Source organism: Cherax quadricarinatus, chromosome 59 (assembly GCF_038502225.1).
Source record: "Cherax quadricarinatus isolate ZL_2023a chromosome 59, ASM3850222v1, whole genome shotgun sequence".
Classification (NCBI taxonomy): domain Eukaryota; kingdom Metazoa; phylum Arthropoda; class Malacostraca; order Decapoda; family Parastacidae; genus Cherax; species Cherax quadricarinatus.
The window spans coordinates 25,367,853-25,391,800 of record NC_091350.1 but is presented as its reverse complement, the minus strand read 5'-3'; the positions used below and the strand labels follow the sequence as shown (position 1 = coordinate 25,391,800).

General features: G+C 40.6%; 1 protein-coding gene across 1 annotated transcript in view; it reads right to left on the bottom strand.

The window, feature by feature from the left end:
- Positions 1-1,023: 1,023 nt before the first annotated feature.
- LOC128698845 (cell surface glycoprotein MUC18-like) overlaps positions 1,024-23,948 on the bottom strand; it is a 220,364-nt gene continuing 197,439 nt past the window's right edge. Inside the window, exons 9-10 of the mRNA XM_070097825.1 lie at positions 8,163-8,293; positions 1,024-1,230 (exon numbers count right to left, since the gene is read on the bottom strand). Coding sequence (XP_069953926.1) covers positions 1,024-1,230; positions 8,163-8,293 — 338 coding nt within the window. The remainder of the gene's footprint in view (positions 1,231-8,162; positions 8,294-23,948) is intronic.

The window sequence follows — 23,948 nt, the reverse complement described above, 5'->3', positions numbered from 1 at the left end:
TTTTTACCATCCTTGGCGTCGTCCGTCGTGATGTTCCCAGTAGTCGACTCACATTTATCAGGTAGCATTACACCTTCACTTGTGGAATTCGTCAAGACGTTCTCGATGGTTTTCGTTGGGGTTTCTATGGATGTCTCACTCACTTCAGCCAATGCTTCCTTGGTGTTCTTTGTGACATTCCCAGTAGAACACCCACATTCGTCAGGTAGCACCGAAAATGGGCTGGAAGTTTCCACAGTAGTCTTCTGGGTCCTCGTTGTTTCTGCCTCTCCAACAGTCTTCTTGATCCTCAGCTTGGTTCCATGTTGCCCGGCCACTGACTAACTTCCCCTCTTAATTAACCTGGGGACTCACAACAGGATTACTTCGAATCCTCTTGTTCTCCGATAATCGCCGTATATCTAGCTTAGCAACCCTAAGCTCTTCTTTCAGCTGCTGGTAAAGTTGCTCAAGAGAGGGCAGCCTGGTTCAGATTCACAGAGAACACACAAGCAGGTCTTCAGAGCTCTTTCGTATCTGTCATAGTGAAAATACTTTAAAATGAGCTGAAGTAGGTAACCGCTCTTAGATTGTAAATGAAGACAGGAAATCTTAACCTTTCATTGTAAAACTCTTGTGGAGAGAGAGAGAGAGAGAGAGAGAGAGAGAGAGAGAGAGAGAGAGAGACAGACAGAGAGAGAGACAGAGAGAGAGACAGAGAGAGAGACAGAGAGAGACAGAGAGAGAGACAGAGAGAGACAGAGAGAGACAGAGAGAGAGATGGACATAGACGGAGAGAGACAGAGAGGGACAGAGACAGAGAGAGACAGAGAGAGAGACAGAGAGATGTAGGTAACAGCTCTTAGCTTGCCAATAAAGTTAGGAATCCTTAACCTGTAAATAGCTGTCAATAAAGCTAGGGATCCTTAACCTTGTCAAACCCTGTGTAAAAAAAAAAAAAAAAAAAAAAAGAGAGAGACAGAGAGACAGAGACAGAGACAGAGAGAGACAGAGAGAGACAGAGTAGTCAACAGGTGACCCATTTTAAAAATATAAAACGCTTGACGGCTGATTCTCAACCATAGACTCACACTTGACGGAGAGCAGTATGGGCGAGGAGGTGTTGGCACCCTGGGTGTTTGTGGCAGCACATGTGTAGTTGCCTGCCTGCTTCCTGGAGACCTTCTGCAGCACCAGTGAACGACCCACCACCATCACCCCAGCACTCACGTTCTGATGCATTTCCACACCCTGCCACCCACCAGAAGGACTCTTAGTACTTTTATTTACATTATAAATTATGTAAATCAATGGAACTCTGTAACCTAATCATGATAAACTTTTTATAGAACCAAAATTAGTTGATTCTTCATGACGTTTCATCTCGGAGGTTGAGTTTTATACATGTGGTGATAAGATTTGTGAGATAAACCTCATCAGATAAGTAGTAATGACAAGGACAATGATTTAGTTACAGTAGAGATGATCCAACCACTCACATACATGCACACAATTATACATGAACAAACACGCACATGCACTTGATACCTGCAACCAGGTAATCAGGCTGAAGGAAGGAAGGAGGAGAGACAACAAGAAACAACCGAGATGTATGTGAGGAGCACAACATGAGATTAAACGAAGTATTCACAAAGGAGATAGAAGGGACTTCAGAAAGACGGAGAGGTGGGGTACACCAAGTGTTGTACACAATACATACAACCGAGGAGAAGGTACAGAGGCTGCTAAGCGAGCTAGATGCCTCTAAGGCGATGAAGCCGGATAACATCTCTCCATGGGTCCTAAGAGAGGGAGCAAAGGCTCTATGTGTACCCTTAACAACAATCTCCAACTCATCTTTCGAAATAGGGCGACTTCCTGCGGTATGGAAGATAAATGTAGTCCCAATTAAAAAAAAAAAAGGAGAGACAAAAGAAGCATTAAACTAGAGACCAGTTTCACTAACATGTAAAGTATGCAAAGTCATGGAGAAGATTGTCAGAAGAGTGGTGGAGCAACTACAAAGGAATGAGCTTATCAACGACATCCAGTACGGTTTCAAGGGCAGGAAAGCCTGTGTCACAAACCTACTTGAGTTCTATGACAGGGGTGACAATATTAAGACAAGATAAAGAGTAGGGTGGGGTAGACGGAATTTTCTTGAACTGTAAGAGGGTTTTTGACACAGTTCCACACAAGAAATTAGTGCAAAAGCTGGAGGATCCGGCAGGGATAACAGGGAAGGCACTGCAATGGATCATGCAATACCTGTTGGGAAGACATCAGGGAGTCATGGTACGTGACGATGTTTCAGAGTGGGCGACTGTGAAGAGTGGAGTTCCACAGGGGTCAGTCCTAGACCGGTGCTATTTTTGGTATATGTGAACGACATGATTGAATTAAAACTCAGAAGTGTCCTTGTTTGCAGATGATGTGAAGTTAATGCGAAGAATTCAGTCGGATGAGCACCAGGCAGAACTACAAAGGGATCTGCACCGGTTGCACAGCTGTTCCAGAAACTGGCTTTTGGAGTTCAATCCCACCAAGTGCAAAGTTATGAAGACTGGGAAAGGGCAAAGAGGACCGCAGACGGATTACACTCTATGGGGGCGAGAGACTACAAACCTTACTCAAGTAAAAGGGTCTTGTGGTGAGTATAACAATGGGCACATCTCCTGAGACGCACATCAACCAAATAACTACTGGAGCATATGGTGTACGAGGAGAGGTTCAAGGAAATCGACCTGACGACATTGGAGGACAGGAAAGATAGGGAGGATATGATAACGTCATAAAAAATACATATAGGAATCCACAAGGTGGACATAGACAGGATATTCCAGAGATGGGACACAGCAACAAGGGGTCACAGTTGGAAATTTTTGACTCAGATGAATCACAGAGATGTTAGGAAGTATTTCTTCACAGAGTTGTCAGGAAATAGAATAGTCTGGAAAGTGATGTAGTGGAGGCAGAATCCATACATGCTTCAATAAGAGGTATAATAAATGTCATGGAGCAGGGAGAGTGACCTAGTAGCGACCAGTAAAGACGCGGGGCCACAACTAGGTGAGTACACACACACTCACGGAAGCGTTGGTGCACCTGGAAAGAAGCGAGTTCATACTTGACAGCAAACATGGTTACAGGGATGAAAAATCTTTTGTCATAACCTACTGGAATTTTACGATAAGGTAAGAGAATTAAGGCAGAGAGAAAAATGGGCAGATCCTATTTTCTTGAACTGCAACAAAGTTTTTCACACAGTACCGCACAAGAAGCTAGTAAGAAAGCTAGAGAAGATGACAGGAATAATAGGAAAAGGGTTACAGTTGATCAAAGTATACCTGATAGTAAAGAAACAGCTAGTGATCTGTGAGGAAGCGTCGAATGGGTGCATGTAAAGAGTGAAGATCATCAAAGGGCACGTTTTTGTTTCTAGTACAAGTTCATGACATAAGTATAGAATCAGAGGTTTGGTTAGGTAAGGTTCGTCAGGAAACAGGACAAGTGCTTCCTGACGCGGGTCTTAGTCAGATGATGACCCGCCATTAGAGCTTGTGGTCATCTGACCAAGGCCTTCCGCTGGCTTACAGGTCCAGTAATAATCATTTTAAAGCTCATCACACAGAATCAGAAGCATTCATTTTCGCAAACGAATTAAAACTAATGAGAATCAGGAGAGGCTACAAAAGGATCTGGACAGCCTGGGCGTGACAAACAGCTCCAGTAGTTTATCTCCCCGAAGGGAAAAGTTCTGAAGCTTGAAGGAGGGCAAAGAAGACCACAAACGGAGTACAGGATCGAGGGGGCAAAGGCTGCAAACCTCACTCAAAAAGGGTCTTGGGGCAAGTATCATGCCGAACATATCCCGACTAAATAATTGCTGCAGCAATGCACGTGTAAAAATAGATTTTCAACACATAGGGAAGGAGTCATTCACGACACTGTACGTGTATGTCAGACATATAGTGTGTATATGATGATAAGGTACAAAATGCTGAGAGGAATTATAAAGAATAAATAGGGACAAAATGATTCAGAGATGGAAAAAAACGAATATAAGGGCACAGCTAGAAGTTTAAAAATCAGATATGTCACAGATATGTTACGAAGTATTTTTTCAGCCTTAGAGTTATCAGGAAGTGGAACAAAATGAAAAGTTAAGTGGTAGAGGTGGGATACATACATACCTTAAAGAGTAGATACGATAAGGCTTTTGAAGCCAGGAAAGAGTGAACCTAGTAGCAACCAGCAAAGAGGCGAGGCCAGGAGCTGTTAGTCGACCACTGCAACCACACATATGAGGACATATAGGTGGGTATAAAACACACACACACACACACACACACACACACACACACACACACACACACACACACACAGCGTCACAAACCTTCTGGAGTTCTGTGACAAGGTATCAGAATTATGACAAGAAGAGGAGCAGTGGGTAGACTGCATCTTCTTGGACTGTAAGAAGGCTTTCGAGAAATTACCACACAAGAAACTGGTAGAAAAGCTAGAGTAGCAGGCAGAAATGGCAGTGAAATCACTCCAATATATCAGGAGATACCTGTCAGGATGGAAACAACGTGTGTTGGTACGTGACGAGGTATCAGAGTTGGGTCATGTGTTAAGTGGGGCTCCAGAAGGATCGGTCAGTCCTAGGCCCGGTGCTGTTCATGTGAATGTGAATGACATGATGGAAGGGATAGATTCATAGCGTCTCTGCTCGCAGACAATGTGAAAATAATGAGGAGAATACAAGCGAACAAGGATCAGGTAAGATTTCAATCGGATCTGGACAGGCTGGAAACCTGGTCCGACATAGGGCTCCTGGAGTTTAACCCCAACAAGTGTAACGTCATGAAGGATGTTGAAGGACAAAGAAGACCCCTAACGGAGTACAGCCTAGGGATGGGAGGGATCAAAACTGCCAAACTCACAAGGATCTTGTGGTTAGCATGAAACCGAGCACATCTAAGGAGCATATCAGCCAAATAACAGCAGCATCATATGGGCTCCTGGTAAACCTAAGAATAGCGCTTCGGCATCTAAGGAGTCAATCACAACATTTGAGTATGCAGTAACAGCAGTGAACCCACACTCGGTCCAGTAACATGAAATTGGAGAAAGTACAACAGTCTGCAACAAGACTAGTCCCGGAGTTAACATGTATACCCATCGAGGAGAGTTTAAGTGAACTCAATTTGTCCACACTGGAGGACATGAGGGACAAAGACGACATCATGATAACGCATAAAATACCGAGAAGAATTGGCAAGGTGGACATTGCCAGAATGTTTCAGAGATTAGACATTAAAAAAAGGACACAACTGAAAGTTAACAACTGAGATGAGATACAGGGATGTTAGGAAGTATTTCTTCAACCTTAGACTTGTCAGGAAGGGAAACAATCTGAAGAGTGAAGAAGTGGATGCAGGACCCATGCATAGCAGAAAGGGAAGGCCAGGAGCCATGATTCGATACCTGCAACCATAAATAGATGAGAACAAATAGGCGAGCGAGCGGCGCGCGCACACACACACACACACACACACACACACACACACACACACACACACACACGCACACACGCACACACGCACACACGCACACACGCACACACGCACACACGCACACACGCACACACGCACACACGCACACACGCACACACGCACACACGCACACACGCACACACGCACACACGCACACACGCACACACGCACACACGCACACACGCACACACACACACACACACACACACACACACACACACACACACACACACACACGCACACAAGCACACACGCACACACGCACACACACACGCACACACGCACACACGCACACACGCACACACGCACACACGCACACACGCACACACACACACATGACATGAAGCATTAAACTACAGACCAGTGTCACTGACATGTATAGTACGCAAAATCATGGAGAAGATTATCAGGAGAAGAGTGGTGGAACACCTAGAAAGGAACGATCTCATCAACAGCAGCCAACATGGTTTCAGGGACGGGAAATCCTGTGTCACAAACCTACTGGAGTTCTATGACATGGTGACAGCAGTAAGACAAGAGAGAGAGAGGTGGGTGGATTGCATTTTCTTGGACTGCAAGAAGGCGTTTGACACAGTTCCACACAAGAGATTGGTGCAAAAACTGGAGGACCAAGCAGGGATAACAGGGAAGGCACTACAATGGATCAGGGAATACTTGTCAGGAAGACAGCAGCGAGTCATGGTACGTGGCGAGGTGTCAGAGTGGGCACCTGTGACCAGCGGGGTCCCGCAGGGGTCAGTCCTAGGACCAGTGCTGTTTCTGGTATTTGTGAACGACATGACGGAAGGAATAGACTCTGAGGTGTCCCTGTTTGCAGATGACGTGAAGTTGATGAGAATTCACTCGATCGAAGACCAGGCAGAACTACAAAGGGATCTGGACAGGCTGCAGACCTGGTCCAGCAATTGGCTCCTGGAGTTCAATCCCACCAAGTGCAAAGTCATGAAGATTGGGGAAGGGCAAAGAAGGCCGCAGACGGAGTACAGTCTAGGGGGTCAGAGACTACAAACCTCACTCAAGGAAAAAGATCTTGGGGTGAGTATAACACCAGGCACATCTCCTGAAGCGCACATCAACCAAATAACTGCTGCAGCATATGGGCGCCTAGCAAACCTCAGAACAGCATTCCGACATCTTAATAAGGAATCATTCAGGACCCTGTACACCGTGTATGTTAGGCCCATATTGGAGTATGCGGCACCAGTTTGGAACCCACACCTAGCCAAGCACGTGAAGAAACTAGAGAAAGTGCAAAGGTTTGCAACAAGACTAGTCCCAGAGCTAAGAGGTATGTCCTACGAGGAGAGGTTAAGGGAAATCAACCTGACGACACTGGAGGACAGGAGAGATAGGGGGGACATGATAACGACATACAAAATACTGAGAGGAATTGACAAGGTGGACAAAGACAGGATGTTCCAGAGATTGGACACAGTAACAAGGGGACACAGTTGGAAGCTGAAGACACAGATGAATCACAGGGATGTTAGGAAGTATTTCTTCAGCCACAGAGTAGTCAGTAAGTGGAATAGTTTGGGAAGCGATGTACTGGAGGCAGGATCCATACATAGCTTTAAGCAGAGGTATGATAAAGCTCACGGCTCAGGGAGTGTGACCTAGTAGCGATCAGTGAAGAGGCGGGGCCAGGAGCTCGGACTCGACCCCCGCAACCTCAACTAGGTGAGTACACACACACACACACACACACACACACACACACACACACACACACACACACACACACACACGCACACACGAGAGTAACAGTAACAGCAGTGCTCCTTGAATTTAATGTTCTTGTTTCTACCCAAGGATCTAGCAGAGGTCATTGAAAGTGACTGTGTCAGTGAACCACAAAATGATAAAGTCAGAAAAGGAAATCGAACACTGCAATTTCGTAAGACAATTGGCAGAAGCGGAGGGAAGTAGCAGGTCCATGTCTAGTATCAGGCACTAATAATTAAAAAAATATCAAGAGAACAAGGTGTGACCAAAAGACAGGGAGATAAGTAAAAAAATCGGTTAGATTAATAACTGAGCAGGAAGAGAAAACACCCTGTGAGTGAGAAAGAAAAAAAAAACTAGGAAGAGCTAACAGCTAAAAGGCATCATTCAGTGCCATTTTTACGTGTTGCCTGTAGGAAGGTCTCAATACAATAAGGAAAGAAATGCGAGTATCTGGACAGAAATGTGCTGATCTTTGTAGTGTTGGCAGGAGAGTAAGTCAGTGAGTAGACATGCTTCAGCAGACAGGCGTTAGACAGGAGTTAACAGGTGACAAAAGGTGTTAGTAGACAGGTGTTAGACAGGTGATATTTGACAGGCATTAATAGACAGATGTTATTTGACAGGCATTAGTAGAGAGGTGTTAGTAGATAGGTATTCACCTATTGTGGTTGCAGGGGTCGAGTAACATCTCGACCCCTGTGTGAAGAACTCAAGTTATTATTCCCACATTTAAACAGTAACATTCACATTCTCTGCTAAATTCATAAAGATATGGGAAAGAAAACATTCACGGCATCTCTTATATGCACTGAAGGAAACGCAGTTTTATTTACATAAAACACTACATTCGTGAAAAAAGTATCCTACATTACTAACGTTGAAACTCCAGCTGATTTTAAGTGCATCAGGCCTGGCCTTGATGTGGCAGTCGAAGTAGACATCATCACCTTCCTTGATGTTGTTTAGGTCGAGGGAAGATCCTGCCGCTACCTGAACCTCAGGGGAGTCTGTAAGAAATTATATATATATATATATATATATATATATATATATATATATATATATATATATATATATATATATATATATATATATATATATATGTTGTGCCGAGTAGGTAAACTTTGTCAATTAGCAATAACTCATTTAAAATCGAGTCCCTTCAAAAATTGTATCTTGTACGTTTAAAGATATACAATACAAACACAATGAAATTTATATTTTTTCGTTAGGTTCAGAATGGTTTTTGAAAATTACTACATACATAAATTTTCCCTTGCGTTTTCGGCAAGAAGAGCGTTGCTATATAAGCCAGAATCGCAAGGTTTACCTATTTGGCACGACATTATATATATATATATATATATATATATATATATATATATATATATATATATATATATATATATATATATATATATGCAATAAGATCACAGTAAACAGGTGATTTCAGAATATGCAAAACAACCACTCTGAAAGAATAGAGAAATTCCAAGCACTTTCGTAACTACTCACATTATCAAGGAACTATGAAAGTAAAGCATCCAAGGAAGCTATATAAGGGGTCTGGCCAGCACCTCACTATCAGATCCCACAACGGTTAAAACACCTGACGCGCGCCGACCCAACTTGGATAGGTCCTATGCACAACTCACCCACAAACTATTCTACCCAAGAAAATTTAAAAATTATTATTTGTCCAGTGTATTATTAAATTCTTCCCAAATTCTATTAATTATAAATGGATCTAATTTATATAAACCAAAGGAAATATTCATATTATTGTCAAAACTGCTTTTTATGAAACAAGATTCAATTATATTCCTGTCGACCATGGACTTGCTTGATACTACTTTCTCAACTTTTTGAAAATCAATTGGATGGTTAAAATCTCTTACATGAATAAATATAGCATTGGAATCTTGTCCAGTTCTAATGCTATATTTATGTTGTTTTAATCTTAGTTCGAGATTTTTTCCAGTTTGACCGTAATAAACTTTATCGCAAATTTTACAAGGAATCTTATAGACACATCCATCAGCATTTTGGGGGAAATTCTTTATCAAAAGTTTTTTTACTGTATCAAGATTTTTGAATACAACTTTAATATTAAAAGTCTTAAGAAGAGAAGGCATATCATCCAAGTTTTCATGGTAAGGGAGAACCAACATATTTTTAGTTGAATAAGGCTGGTTGTCCCTTTTTGGATTGTAAAATGTATTTCTAGCAACTTTAAAAGATTTATCAATTACATTTCTTGGGTATTTTAAATCATTACCTATTTCATAAATTTTGGATATTTCCTCATCTATGAACTCAGGACTACAAATTCGTAAAGCTCTCAAAAACATTGATGAGAAAACAGACAGTTTGACTATCTTGATGCGAGGAATAATAGTGGACATAGGAACAGTTATTTGTAGGTTTTCTGTAAATTTTAAATTTGAATTCATTATTACCCTTAATAATTAAAACATCTAGAAAAGGCAATGAGTTATTTTCTTCAAACTCAACAGTAAAGTTTATAGAATGGGCTAAGCTATTTAATTTTCCAAGGAAATGGTGTATATCTACATTTTTGGGCATAAGACACAAAATATCATCAACATATCTGAACCATTTAGCTCTATTAGGGAGGATTGTGTTAAGCAACCTTGTTTCAAAAAATTCCATGTATAGGTTACTAAGAACAGGTGAAAGAGGATTCCCCATTGCCATACCAAACTTCTGAGTGTAAAACCTATCATTAAATACAAATTTTGCTTCAACAATGCAAAGTTTAATAAGTTTAATGATAGTAGGAACTGGCAATGGTAAATCATAGTTAACGAGTTCTTCAGATAAGAAACTTAATAAATCATCAACAGGAACTTTCGTAAACAAGGAAGTAACATCAAAACTAACCATGTTAAAATCATTTAAGTCAGTCAAGGAGCTTAATTTATCAACCAAGTCTATGTTGTTTTTAACATTAAAGTTAGAAATTTTGCCAACAATAGGGCTCAAAATATGAACAAGCCATTTGGATAATTTATATGAAACTGACCCTATGGAGCTAATAATTGGTCTGACTGGATTCCCTGGTTTGTGTGTTTTTATTAGTCCATACATGTAAGGTAAAGATGGATTAGTGGAAGTAAATTGTTTGACTAATTCATCTTTGCCTTTCAGTAGAAGTTTTGTTTTATTGAAATTGCTGTTAACGGTTTCTAGGGGATTTTTCCTAAGTTTAGAATAGGTTTCAGTATCATCTAAGAGATTATTAATTTTTTCTTGGTAATCATTTTCTTTCATAATTACTATTGCATTTATTTTGTCTGCTTTAGTAAGGCGGAAATTTTTATTGTTATTAAGTGTATCATAAGACTTAAAGAATCTTTGAGGGCAATTGGGAATGTTTGGTTTTAACATAGAGCTATATACCATTCCTTTACTAATATTAATTTCATCAGAGGATAAATCAGAAAATTTTTCAAAGTTACAAAAGGCTTTTGCAATTTCAACATTATTAAGTTTTTTTGAAGTTGCAAAACTTAGGCCAAAACCTATAGCAGCAGTTGTATGTTTGTCTAAAATTTCATCTGATAAGTTAATTACAAAATTGCTATTAGCATGCTTTGTCCAATCACTATTTTCAATTAAAATGTCTAATTTTCTTTGTAGTTTGCTCTTGAGTTTATTACAAATTCTTCTGAGTTTATTATAGCAATGCTCCAACATACTGTGTTTCCATTCTGATGGAATGGCCTGATTAAAAGAGTATTTTTTGTTTCTCAATATTTTGAATGCTTCCTTCTCCTGTATTTTAGTTATTTCAATATGTTTCTGAAGAATAATTCTCATAAAATCATCAAAAGGACGATCTCTCATGTCAAGGAGTCTATTGGGTAAAAGAGACTTGGGCAGAACTTGTTCATTTAAACATTTTTTTAAAAAATTAAGTCGAATTTTTAACTTGTGGGACTTGATCAGTGCAGAAGAAAACTGTGAAACAAAAGATATATGATTAGGAAAGCTTATCGAGAACATTCTGAAGAGTCGTGTGGTATCCATTAATGCAATAAGATCACAGTAAACAGGATGAATACCACACGACTCTTCAGAATGTTCTCGATAAGCTTTCCTAATCATATATCTTTTGTTTCACAGTTTTCTTCTGCACTGATCAAGTCCCACAAGTTAAAAATTCGACTTAATTTTTTAAAAAATTGTTTAAATGAACAAGTTCTGCCCAAGTCTCTTTTACCCAATAGACTCCTTGACATGAGAGATCGTCCTTTTGATGATTTTATGAGAATTATTCTTCAGAAACATATTGAAATAACTAAAATACAGGAGAAGGAAGCATTCAAAATATTGATTTTCAAAAAGTTGAGAAAGTAGTATCAAGCAAGTCCATGGTCGACAGGAATATAATTGAATCTTGTTTCATAAAAAGCAGTTTTGACAATAATATGAATATTTCCTTTGGTTTATATAAATTAGATCCATTTATAATTAATAGAATTTGGGAAGAATTTAATAATACACTGGACAAATAATAATTTTTTAATTTTCTTGGGTAGAATAGTTTGTGGGTGAGTTGTGCAAAGGACCTATCCAAGTTGGGTCGGCGCGCGTCAGACGTTCTAACCGTTGTGGGATCTGATAGTGAGGTGCTGGCCAGACCCCTTATATAGCTTCCTTGGATGCTTTACTTTCATAGTTCCTTGATAATGTGAGTAATCACGAAAGCACTTGGAATTTCTCTATTCTTTCAGAGTGGTTGTTTTGCATATATATATATATATATATATATATATATATATATATATATATATATATATATATATATATATATATATATATATATATATATATATATATATATATATATATGTCGTGGCGAATATGTAAAACTGGTCAATTAGCAAGAACTCATTTAAAATTAAGTCCTTTCTAAAATTTTCTCTTATACGTTTAAAGATATATTTTTTTCATTAACTTTAATGTAAATTTTTTTAATTTTGCACCAAAAGAATCTTAGAAAACTTACCTAACCTTATTATAACAAGAGCAATTTATTTTAGCCTAACCCAACTATATTTTAGATTTGTTTACAATAATTTAACACTAAACAAATGCAGTGAAATATATTTTTTTCGTTAGGTTCAGAATGATTTTGGCGAAATTATTGCATACACAAATTTTCACTTGTCCTATATGGCAAGATGAGCGTTGCTGTTTAAGCCAAGATCGCAAGTTCTGCCTATTCGGCACGACGTATATATATATATATATATATATATATATATATATATATATATATATATATATATATATATATATATATATATATATATATATATATATATATATATATAATATATATATATATATATATATATATATATATATATATATATATATATATATATATATATATATATAAATATATATAAATATATATAAATCATCATCATCTTTCAACGTACCAGCCGTATCCCACCGAGGCGGGGTGGCCCAAAAGGAAAAGCGAAAGTTTCTCCTTTCAAATTTAGTAATATATACAGGAGAAGGGGTTACCAGCCCCTTGCTCCTGGCATTTTAGTCGCCTCTTATGACACGCATGGCTTACGGAGGAAGAATTCTGTTCCACTTCCCCATGGAGACAAGGGAAAATAAACAAGAACAAGAACTAGAAAGAAAATAGAAGAAAACCCATAGGGGTGTGTATATATATGCTTGTACATGTATGTGTAGTGTTGCCTAAGTGTAAGTAGAAGTAGCAAGACGTACCTGAAATCTTGCATGTTTATGAGACAGAAAAAAGACACCAGCAATCCTACCATCATGTAAAACAATTACAGGCTTCCGTTTTACACTCACATGGCAGGACGGTAGTACCTCCCTGGGCGGTTTCTGTCTACCAACCTACTACCTAGATATATATATATAAATATATAAATATATATATATATATATAAATATATATAAAGGTGGTACCTCCATATATATATAATATATATATATATATATATATATATATATATATATATATATATATATATATATATATATATATATATATATATATATATATATATATATAATATATATATATATATATATATATATATATATATATATATATTATATATATATATATATATGGAGGTACCACCTCTAGAACTGTTATAGGGACCCTCATCCTCAGAGAAAAGAATAAACTTGCCTCAGGGAAAACTCAAGATTCTCCCTGAAGCTGTTTGAGAATTTTCTCCTACCGCCCCCTATATTTTATATATATTTTATTTAAAGACAAAATACATTGGCAAAGCATTCACGAAGATACAATAGAAAGTAAAGCAATATAGGTAACTCAGAGCTACATCTCGAATACTTCGTCCAGCTCCCCGGCGGTAGGCCACGTGCCCAGAATGCTGCAGGCATTTCCTCTCTGGATCGCAACACTGAGTCTATGAAAGAGGAAGTTGATCGCCCTGTGGTCCTTGGTTTCTATGATGAGCTTTTCACCCAGCTCTTTGAGGAACTTTAGAGCACACTTGCCCCATGCTCCAAAGGTCTCCGACCCTATTGGAATGAAGGTATAGCAAGGGGGAAGGTCTTCATATTTTCGGATCTTCTGGGTCTTCCTGTGGCTGGCAGCTCCACCCCCTTCCACTACAGAGTATGGCAAGTAGGTGTCTGCCAATGTGGCGGCACAGGTGTAGTCCCAGGCAATCTGCTTTCCATCCTTCCAGGATAGCATAGTGGCTCCATCAGGACGCTTTTGACTTCCATCAGATCTCTGTACTTGGGGTTCCCGTTGAGCTGGGCAACGGGCTGTGGCGAGGCTTCTCTTTATGATGTCATTGACCTCCTCATGCCTGGCATACTTCCCTTCTGCTGTGTGACGCACGAGACCATGAAGTCCGAATTGATCAGCTGTCGCCCTGCCGCAAATACACCTATGTTCGGTGAGGATGAGGACGGCTAGGCGAAGAGCAACACCAATCCGAATGGTCTGTAAGTCGAGACGGGTGCCCAGGGAGACGTCCCTCCAAACTGTCAATATCCCAATCTATTCCTTTAAAGTGCAGGCACTGTACATCCCTTTTCCAGTTCTCAAGTCCGGCTAACCGGTTTCTTTGAATCCCTTCACAAAATATTACCTTGCTCACACTCAAATAGCTCGTTAGGTCCTTAAAACAATTTACTCCTATCTAACACGGTCATGCACGCTTGCTGGAAGTCCAAGCTCCTCGCCCACAAAACCTTCTTTACTCCCTCCATCCAACCTTTTCTAGGACGACCACTACTCCGCCTTCTTCGCCCTACAGATTTATATGCTCTCCAAGTCATTCTACTTTTTTCCATTCTCTGTACATAAAAAAAAACACCTCAACAACCCCTCTTCAGCCCTCTAATACTTTTAGTAACTCCACAACTCCTAATTTCCACACTACGAAATCTTTGTATAATATTTACACCACACTCTAGACACATCATTACTGCCTCGTGCCGCCTCCTCGCTGCAGCATGTTTCACAGCCATATGAGAGTGATGGTACTACTATACTCTCGTACATCCCCTCTGCCTCCATGAATAACGGTTTTTGTCTCCACAGACACCTCAACGTTCCACTCATCTTGTTTCCTTCATCAATTATATGGTTAACCTCATCCTTCACAAACCCATCCGCTGACAAGTCAAATCCCAAATATCTGAAAACATTCACTTCTTCCGTACTCCCTCTCTCCAATGTGATATCCGATTTTTTCTTTATCTAAATCGTTTGATATCCTCATCACCTTACTCTTATCTATGTTCTCTTTCAACTGTCTACAAACCCTCCCAAACTCGTCCACTAACCTTTGCAACTTTTCTTTAGAATCCCCCAAAAGCACAGTGTCATCAGCAAAAAGTAACTGTTACCTCCCATTTTGTATCGGATTCCCATAATTTATCCCACCCCTCTCTCCAACATCCTAGCATTTACTTATACTACAACCCCATCTATAAATATGTTATACAACCATGGTGACAGTACGCGTCCCTGTCTAAGACCTACTTATCTTAGGAAGTATTCTCACTCCTACACACCCCTACTTGAGCCTCACTATCCTCTAAAAAACTATTTACAGCATTTAGTAACTGTCTATTCCATGCACTTACAACATTTGCCACATTGCTTCGCTATCCACTGTATCATATGCTTTTTATAAATCCATAGATGCAATGAAATCTTCCCTACCTTATCTAAACACTGTTCACATATATGCTTCAATGAAAACACTTAACCTACACATCTCCTACCCTTTCTAAGTCCTCCTTGCTCATCTGCATTCCTGCTCTCTGTCTTACCTCTAATTTTTTCAGTAATATTCCTTCCGTACACTTTATCAGGTATACTTAGTAAACTTCTTCTTTTAACAAACCGGCCGTATCCCACCAAAGCAGGGTGGCCCAGAAAGTAATACAAGTTTCTCTTTTAAACTTTAGTAATGTATACAGGACAAGGGGTTACTAGTCCATTGCTTCCGGCGTTTTAGTCACCTCTTACGACATATGTGGAGAAAATTTCTCCAGGAGCGAGGGTATCAGCCCCTTTCAGCCCTCTCAGAAAGGGCAATGGCGTCTTGCTTCTGCAACAGCACTTTTAATTGAAAGCATATGAGTGTCATGATCAAGTCATGTCATGGCTGACCAGTGTTGCAATCATGTGTGGTTACTAAGAGAAAATCGATCTCTTACCTTAGCAGGACAATATAGGAAAATCCTGCACCCACTTTATTACCATGTTAAAGATGTAGATTGACGTCTATGCCCAGACAGCAAGAATCAAGCATTCTGCTTTACTTCATGGTGGAAGTTTGGCAAGGAAGGGAAATATACTTTATTGACACTTGTGTGTGTTGAGACAACGAGCGCACGCCAAGGCGGACAGAGATGCTGCGGGCCAGATTACTTTAAGCCATGCAAGGGGAAACATTAACGCCGGGATAACGAACAAAGAACACTGATCCACGCGTTTTTGTGCATAAAAGGATCTTAACGGACAAAGCTTCCTGTAATGATATCACTGTGAAAAGGACAAATCTTTTGGAACATAGTGTACCAGTGTGCATATTCCTAGACTGTGGAAGACGTGGACATTCTTAAGGACACTTGAGCTTCTATCAAGTCACCTATATCTGTCGAAGGTGGTGCAAACAACACCATAGCTCACGCTACAAGTAGGTTTTGAAGTTGCTTGTAATGCATGGAGCTGCGCAGTTCTTGTGTCACAAGGGGTTCAAAATCATCCTATAGTCGACTTTTTACCCCAACTCAAGTGAGTATAAGGCTCTCATCAGTATTCAGATATTCAATGAAATACTGACACTACATCCCTTAGGGGTATTTATACTTACAACCAATTCTTAACAGCCACGTGGTCGTAGAACAACTGTCATTCATCGGAGGCTGCTGTCGTCAGAGGCTGCGAGAGGCAGAGACAGCAACAAAGGTAAATATCCCCATTATTGATACTAAGTTAATGTGTTCGTTCTACAAATTTGACCATAATTTGTCGAGATAAATTTTACCACAACACGCATGGCTTAAGGAGGCAGAATTCCGTTTCACTTACCCATGGAGATAAGAGGAAATAAACAAGAACTAGTAAGAAATTAGAAGAAAACTTAAAGGTGTGTATATATATATATGCTTGTATATGTATGTGTAGTAAGACCTAAGTGTAAGTAGAAGTATCAAGACGTACCTGAAATCTTGCATGTTTATGAGATAGAAAAACAAACCAGCAATCCTACCATCATATAAAACAAATTCAGGCTACATAAATAAATTATATATATATATATATATATATATATATATATATATATATATATATATATATATATATATATATATATATATATATATATATACGTCGTGCCGAATAGGTAAAACTTGCTATTATGGCTTAAATAGCGACACCCTTCTTGCCGAATAAGGCAAGCGAAAATTTGTATATGCAAAAATTTCTGAACCTAACGAAAAAACGTATTTCATTTTGTTTGTTTATTATTACATTATTGTAAAGTTTCCTAAAATACATTTAATTTTATTAGGCTAAATTAAATTGCGTTTGTTATAACAAGGCTAGGTAAATTTTCTAAAGTGCTTTTGGTACAAAATTATGAATTTTTACATTAATATAAATGTAAAAAATATTAACTTAAACGTATAAGAGAAATTTTTAGAAAAGACTTAATTTTAAATGAGTTCTTGCTAATTGACAAATTTAACCTATTCGGCACGACATATCATTTACCAAACAAACCATACCACGGGCGGGGATAGAACCCGGGATCTGAGAGAGTCAAAACTCCAGACCGTCGCGTTAGCCACTAGACCAGCTAGCCACAATAAGATTCATCCAACTAGGTATATTTCTACACCATAGGAAGGTTAGCATAGGCACCTCTGTGACCACAAATGCAAGTTTTTACAGACGAATCTCCAGCTAGCGTGGCCGTGACGAACTCTAGCTCAAGTCCCCTCAAAGCCGTTAACATGACTCACGAAATCGTAATGGCACAATTGCAAACAAACCATACCACGGGCGGGGACAGAAGTTCGTCACGGCCACGCTAGCTGGAGATTCGTCCAATGACAATTTCAACCACTTCCCGTTTGAATACCAGCCTCCACAGGCAGTATATATAGTAATGAAACAAATGAATTTGAATCATTTACCACACGGCAGCCAGCCAGGATTAGATCCTGCGACACGCTCTCTCACCCTAAGAGAAAAAAAAACGGTCACATTACCTTAACGACCTAACTAGTGATCCTTCAAAGATGATGCAAGGATCATGAAATTCCAAGCGCTTTCGTGATTTCTCACATTATCAAGGAAATATAAAAAACAATCAACAGGAAGGTACCCTACAACACCTAAGCTTTTTATGATGATGTAGGAAGGTAGTCAAGGATCTGTCAAACACAGCCTATGTTCTACCCAAGCTTTAAGATTTTATCTTTTCAAATGTGTAAATTCTTCCCATATTTCATTAATATAATAGAATCAAGTTTCATAAAACACAGATTTGAAAATAATATGATTATTGTTTTAGGACTGTGCAAGTTAGATGAGTTTGGAAGGGCGTGTAAAAGAAGGAAATTAAAAGTGAACATAGGAAAGAGTAAGGTGCTGACGATATCCAAAAATTTTGGTAATGAAAGATTGGACATCAGATTGGAGGGAGAGAATATGGAGGAAGTGAATGTGTTCAGATATTTAGGAGTGGATGTGTCAATAGATGGATCCATGAAAGACGAGGTGAATCATATAATTGATGGGGGGGAAATAGGCGATTGGTGCACTGAGGAGTCTTTGGAGACAAAGAATATTATCCATGAAAACAAAGAGGGGAATGTGTGAGAGTATAGTTACACGAACGCTCTTCTATTGGTGTGAAACAAGGGTTGTGAATGTTGCAACAAGGAGAAGGCTGGAGGCAGTGGAGATGTCATGTCTGAGGGCAATGTGTGGTGTGAATGTAATGCAGAGAATCCATAGTTTGGTAATTAGGAAGCTATTATTATCAATATAATAAAGGGGGAAGGGCTAAACACTTAGGATTATACAGCGCCTGTGAGGGGGGGGGGATGTGAAAGGTATTCAGGCTTAATTCAGGGAACTGGAATAAAGATCCAATTTTTTTAGATCAAGAGCCCCTCACCAGCATCAAGGAACCTTCCTTGAGGGGGGGGGGGGAATTAGGAAGTGTAGGGCTACTAAACGTATTATTTAGTGGGATGAGTAGGGACTGTTAAGGTTATTCACACACTTAGAGAGGATGGAATGAAATAGAATGACTTGGAGAGTGTATAACTTTGTAGTGGAAAGGAATGCAGGTCGGCCTATGAATGGTTGAAGGGAGGGGGTAAAGGAGATTTTGTGTGCGAGGAGCCTGGCCATCCATCAAACTGTTTTTGTGACTTGACGTGCTGTTGGAGTCTAAGCAAAGTAACATTTATGAAGGGATTCAGGGAAACCGGCCGGCCGGACTTGAGTCCTGGAGATGGGACGTACAGTGTCTGCACTCTGGAGGGTTGTTGATGTTCCAGTTTTATAACTGCAGTGTAAATGCGCATCTGGCAGGACAGTGGAGTGAATAATGGTGAAAGTTTTTCTTTTTCGGGTCACCCTGCCTTGTTGGGAAACGGCCGATGTGCGTGTACTCTCCTAATTTTGATTACAAGGATCGATTCATAGCTCCTGGCCCCCCTCTTCACAGGTTGCAACCAGTCTATGGGGATTTTTTTTGTGAGTGTGCGCTCGAGTGTGTTTATTTTACAAATAAGCTTCGTATATTTTTTTATGCTCAAGTTTTTTAGATGGTAATTTCTTATTGTTCCACAACACATCTTTATCAGTAATGGCATATAGTGCTCAAATATGTTGTTATACATACAGTTTATGAAGCATGTAGATAATATACGCTGTTTGATGAATACTTTCACTCCAGCTTGCTCATGTCTATGTACATAACATAACTCACTCCAACTTGTTCATAACTGTGTACACATAACATAGCTCACTCCATCTTGCTCATAACTGTGTACACATAACATAGCTCACTCCAACTTGTTCATAACTGTGTACACATAACATAGCTCACTCCAGCTTGCTCATAACTGTGTACACATAACATAGCTCACTCCAGCTTGCTCATAACTGTGTACACATAACATAGCTCACTCCATCTTGCTCATAACTGTGTACACATAACATAGCTCACTCCAACTTGTTCATAACTGTGTACACATAACATAGCTCACTCCAGCTTGCTCATAACTGTGTACACACAACATAGCTCACTCCAACTTGTTCATAACTGTGTACACATAACATAGCTCACTCCATCTTGCTCATAACTGTGTACACAAAACATAGCTCACTCCAACTTATTCATAACTGTGTACACATAACACAGCTCACTCCAGCTTGCTCATAACTGTGTACACAACATAGCTCACTCCAGCTTGCTCATAACTGTGTACACATAACATAGCTCACTCCAGCTTGCTCATAACTGTGTACACAACATAGCTCACTCCAGCTTGCTCATAACTGTGTACACGTAACATAGCTCACTCCAGCTTGCTCATAACTGTGTACACAACATAGCTCACTCCAGCTTGCTCATAACTGTGTACACGTAACATAGTTCACTCCAGCTTGTTCATAACTGTGTACACATAACATAGCTCACTCCAGCTTGCTCATAACTGTGTACACATAACATAGCTCACTCCAGCTTGTTCATAACTGTGTACACATAACATAGCTCACTCCAGCTTGCTCATAACTATGTACACAAAACATAGCTCACTCCAGCTTATTCATAACTGTGTACACATAACATAGCTCACTCCAGCTTGTTCATATCTGTGTACACATAACATAGCTCACTCCATCTTGCTCATAACTGTGTACACATAACATAGCTCACTCCAGCTTACTCATAACTGTGTACACATAACATAGTTCACTCCATCTTGCTCATAACTGTGTACACATAACATAGCTCACTCCAGCTTGCTCATAACTGTGTACACATAACATAGCTCACTCCAGCTTGCTCATAACTGTGTACACATAATATAGCTCACTCCATCTTGCTCATAACTGTGTACACATAACATAGCTCACTCCAGCTTGCTCATAACTGTGTACACAACATAGCTCACTCCAGCTTGCTCATAACTGTGTACACGTAACATAGCTCACTCCAGCTTGTTCATAACTGTGTACACATAACATAGCTCACTCCATCTTGCTCATAACTGTGTACACATAACATAGGTCACTCCAGCTTGTTCATAAGTGTGTACACATAACATAGCTCACTCCAGCTTGCTCATAACTGTGTACACATAACATAGCTCACTCCAGCTTGCTCATAACTGTGTACACATAACATAGCTCACTCCAGCTTGCTCATAACTGTGTACACATAACATAGCTCACTCCAGCTTGTTCATAACTGTGTACACATAACATAACTCACTCCATCTTGCTCATGACTGTGTACACATAACATAGCTCACTCCAGCTTGCTCATAACTGTGTACACAAAACATAGCTCACTCCAGCTTATTCATAGCTGTGTACACAACATAGCTCACTCCAGCTTGCTCATAACTGTGTACACAACATAGCTCTCTCCAGCTTGCTCATAACTGTGTACACAACATAGTTCACTCCAGCTTGCTCATAACTGTGTACACATAACATAGCTCACTCCAGCTTGCTCATAACTGTGTACATAACATAGCTCACTCCAGCTTGTTCATAACATAGCTCACTCCAGCTTGTTCATAACTGTGTACACATAACATAGCTCACTCCAGCTTGCTCATAACTGTGTACACAAAACATAGCTCACTCCAGCTTATTCATAACTGTGTACGCATAACATAGCTCACTCCAGCTTGCTCATAACTGTGTACACATAACATAGCTCACTCCAGCTTGAACATTAGAATGGTATAAAATACCGACAGGTTGTTAGGTAAGACACATATGCAACAGTTAGGTATCTTTATTTCGAAACGTTTCGCCTACACAGTAGGCTTCTTCAGTCGAGTACAGAAAAGTTGATAGAAGCAGGAGATACTTGAAGACGATGTAATCAGTCCATCACCCTTGAAGTTTTGAGGTGGTCAGTCCCTCAGCCTGGAGAAGAGCATTGTTCCATAGTCTGAAACAATATGGAGTTGAAGTGTATGTATAATGTTCGCCAAGATCAGGGTCCTGGCACGGGTCTTAATCTTGAGATGACCCGTGTCTGGCTCCTGAAGGAGAATTGATTCTTCACTGTTGCAGCATATGCTGCTCAAGCACTGTTCCGGACATTTCAGCTAGTATGCCTCATAAGCGACTGAGGTTACTCCATCTCAGCTGTTTCCTGAGCTGGGGACTGGGCTCTGTCCGCTCTGATAATCTGCAGATTCATGGCATCCACTGTTTCCTGCTCTGTCAGTAGGCACACCCTCAGGTGTGTGCTAACCATCTGTCGGAACATGCTCTGTTGTTCCGTGGAGGTGATTGTGTTGCAGATAATATCCGTGAATACCTTGATCAGTGTTAAGAGATCCTCTCTGTTGAGGGCCTGCTTTGTCGGTGGGTTTGAAGGAGTGGATATTATCTGGGCTGTTGTAATCTGTGGGGACTGGTGAGTGTTGTATTTCTTCACTGTGCACACCGTGGCCTGTTGCTGTATGCCAAGTTGTGTACCCGGCATCTGCTGGTGAGGTGCAGCCACAGCCTGCATAGTGGCTGTGCCTGGCAAGGAGGTCGGTGAGGGCTCGTGTAGTGCCGTCTGCTGATTGCGTTGCCCAGATGTTTCCTGTTGGCGCCGCTTGTTCCTCATGTTTTTGTTTCTTCGTTGCGGTAGTGGGAGAGGATGCTCCTGTTCATGACGCCTGGTTGAGTCTTCAAGGGTCGGAAATTCCTGGGCACTGAGTTGGGTTGCCTGATGAGAGTTCTGCAGTATGGCAGGATTCTCTGCATCCATCGTCTGCTGAGGATGATGCTCTGCCGTAGCCTGCTGTCTCGTCGTTGGTGTCTTCCAGGCCTCACGAATTCTATTGAGCCTCTCAGGGAATCGAGGGTTCCATGCATGGTGTTTCTGCCTGCAATTCGGGCATCGTGGAGTGGGTGGCGATGCATTCTTCAGCTTGGTGATGCATTCCTCGGTAGGGTGGGGCTGGCTGCAGACACCGCAGATTACTCTGTTCGGACAGAGTGCACCCAGGTGTCCGTAACGCTGGCACTTGAAACAGCGAACTGGTTCTGCCGTGAAGGTCCTGACATCGTACCTGCCCCAAGAACCGAGGTTCAGCTGGGATGGCAGCGGTCCTACATGCTGAATGAGGACCTGCCTGCCAATTGGCGTTGCCTGCCAATTTTGCCTTGAGACGCTGAGCTGACACGACACTGGGGTGAGCTGCTACTGCCTCGATGGGCATCATCAGCGGGTATCGCATCACTACACCCTTGGTGACCTTCTGCCGAGAATCCAGTTACTCCAGGGTGAAGGAGCGGTCTGTCTCCATGACTTTCTTCAACGTGATATGCATTTCCCTGTTGATAGGAGTCAGTATTGGTTCTCCCCTGAGGTTGAACCATAACTTGAACCTCAGTTTGTGCCGTGTTTCCAGGTGTGTAACCACGCCATAGTGGGTTTTTTGTTCCCCATAAGCCTTTACCTTGAATCTGGAAGGTGATTTGAGCTGGTTTACCTGCTCCTTGGAGGGACGGCGTGTCTTACTGTTCACATTGATCCATCCTTCCGTATTCTCTGGCTGCATGGTTAGGCTTGTCAGAACTGGAGACTTTTCCTCCGATGACACGGAGTGGTCTCGCAACTTCTTCGCTAGGATTGCGCCCCACATTTCTAAATCCGAGTCGTCCATTTCTAAATCCGAGTCATCCGTCGTGTCCCTGGAACATCGTGACCTCTTCCTTTCGGCAGAAGCCACGTTTCTGTCCACGTGGTGCTGGACTGTGATGCTGGAGTTGAAGTGACAGGATGGAGCCTTATATACCGCCAGGAGGTGAGATGTAGGCCGCTAGTAGAGGTAAGAATGTGGTCCTTGGGAGGTCAGGTCCCTCTCAAA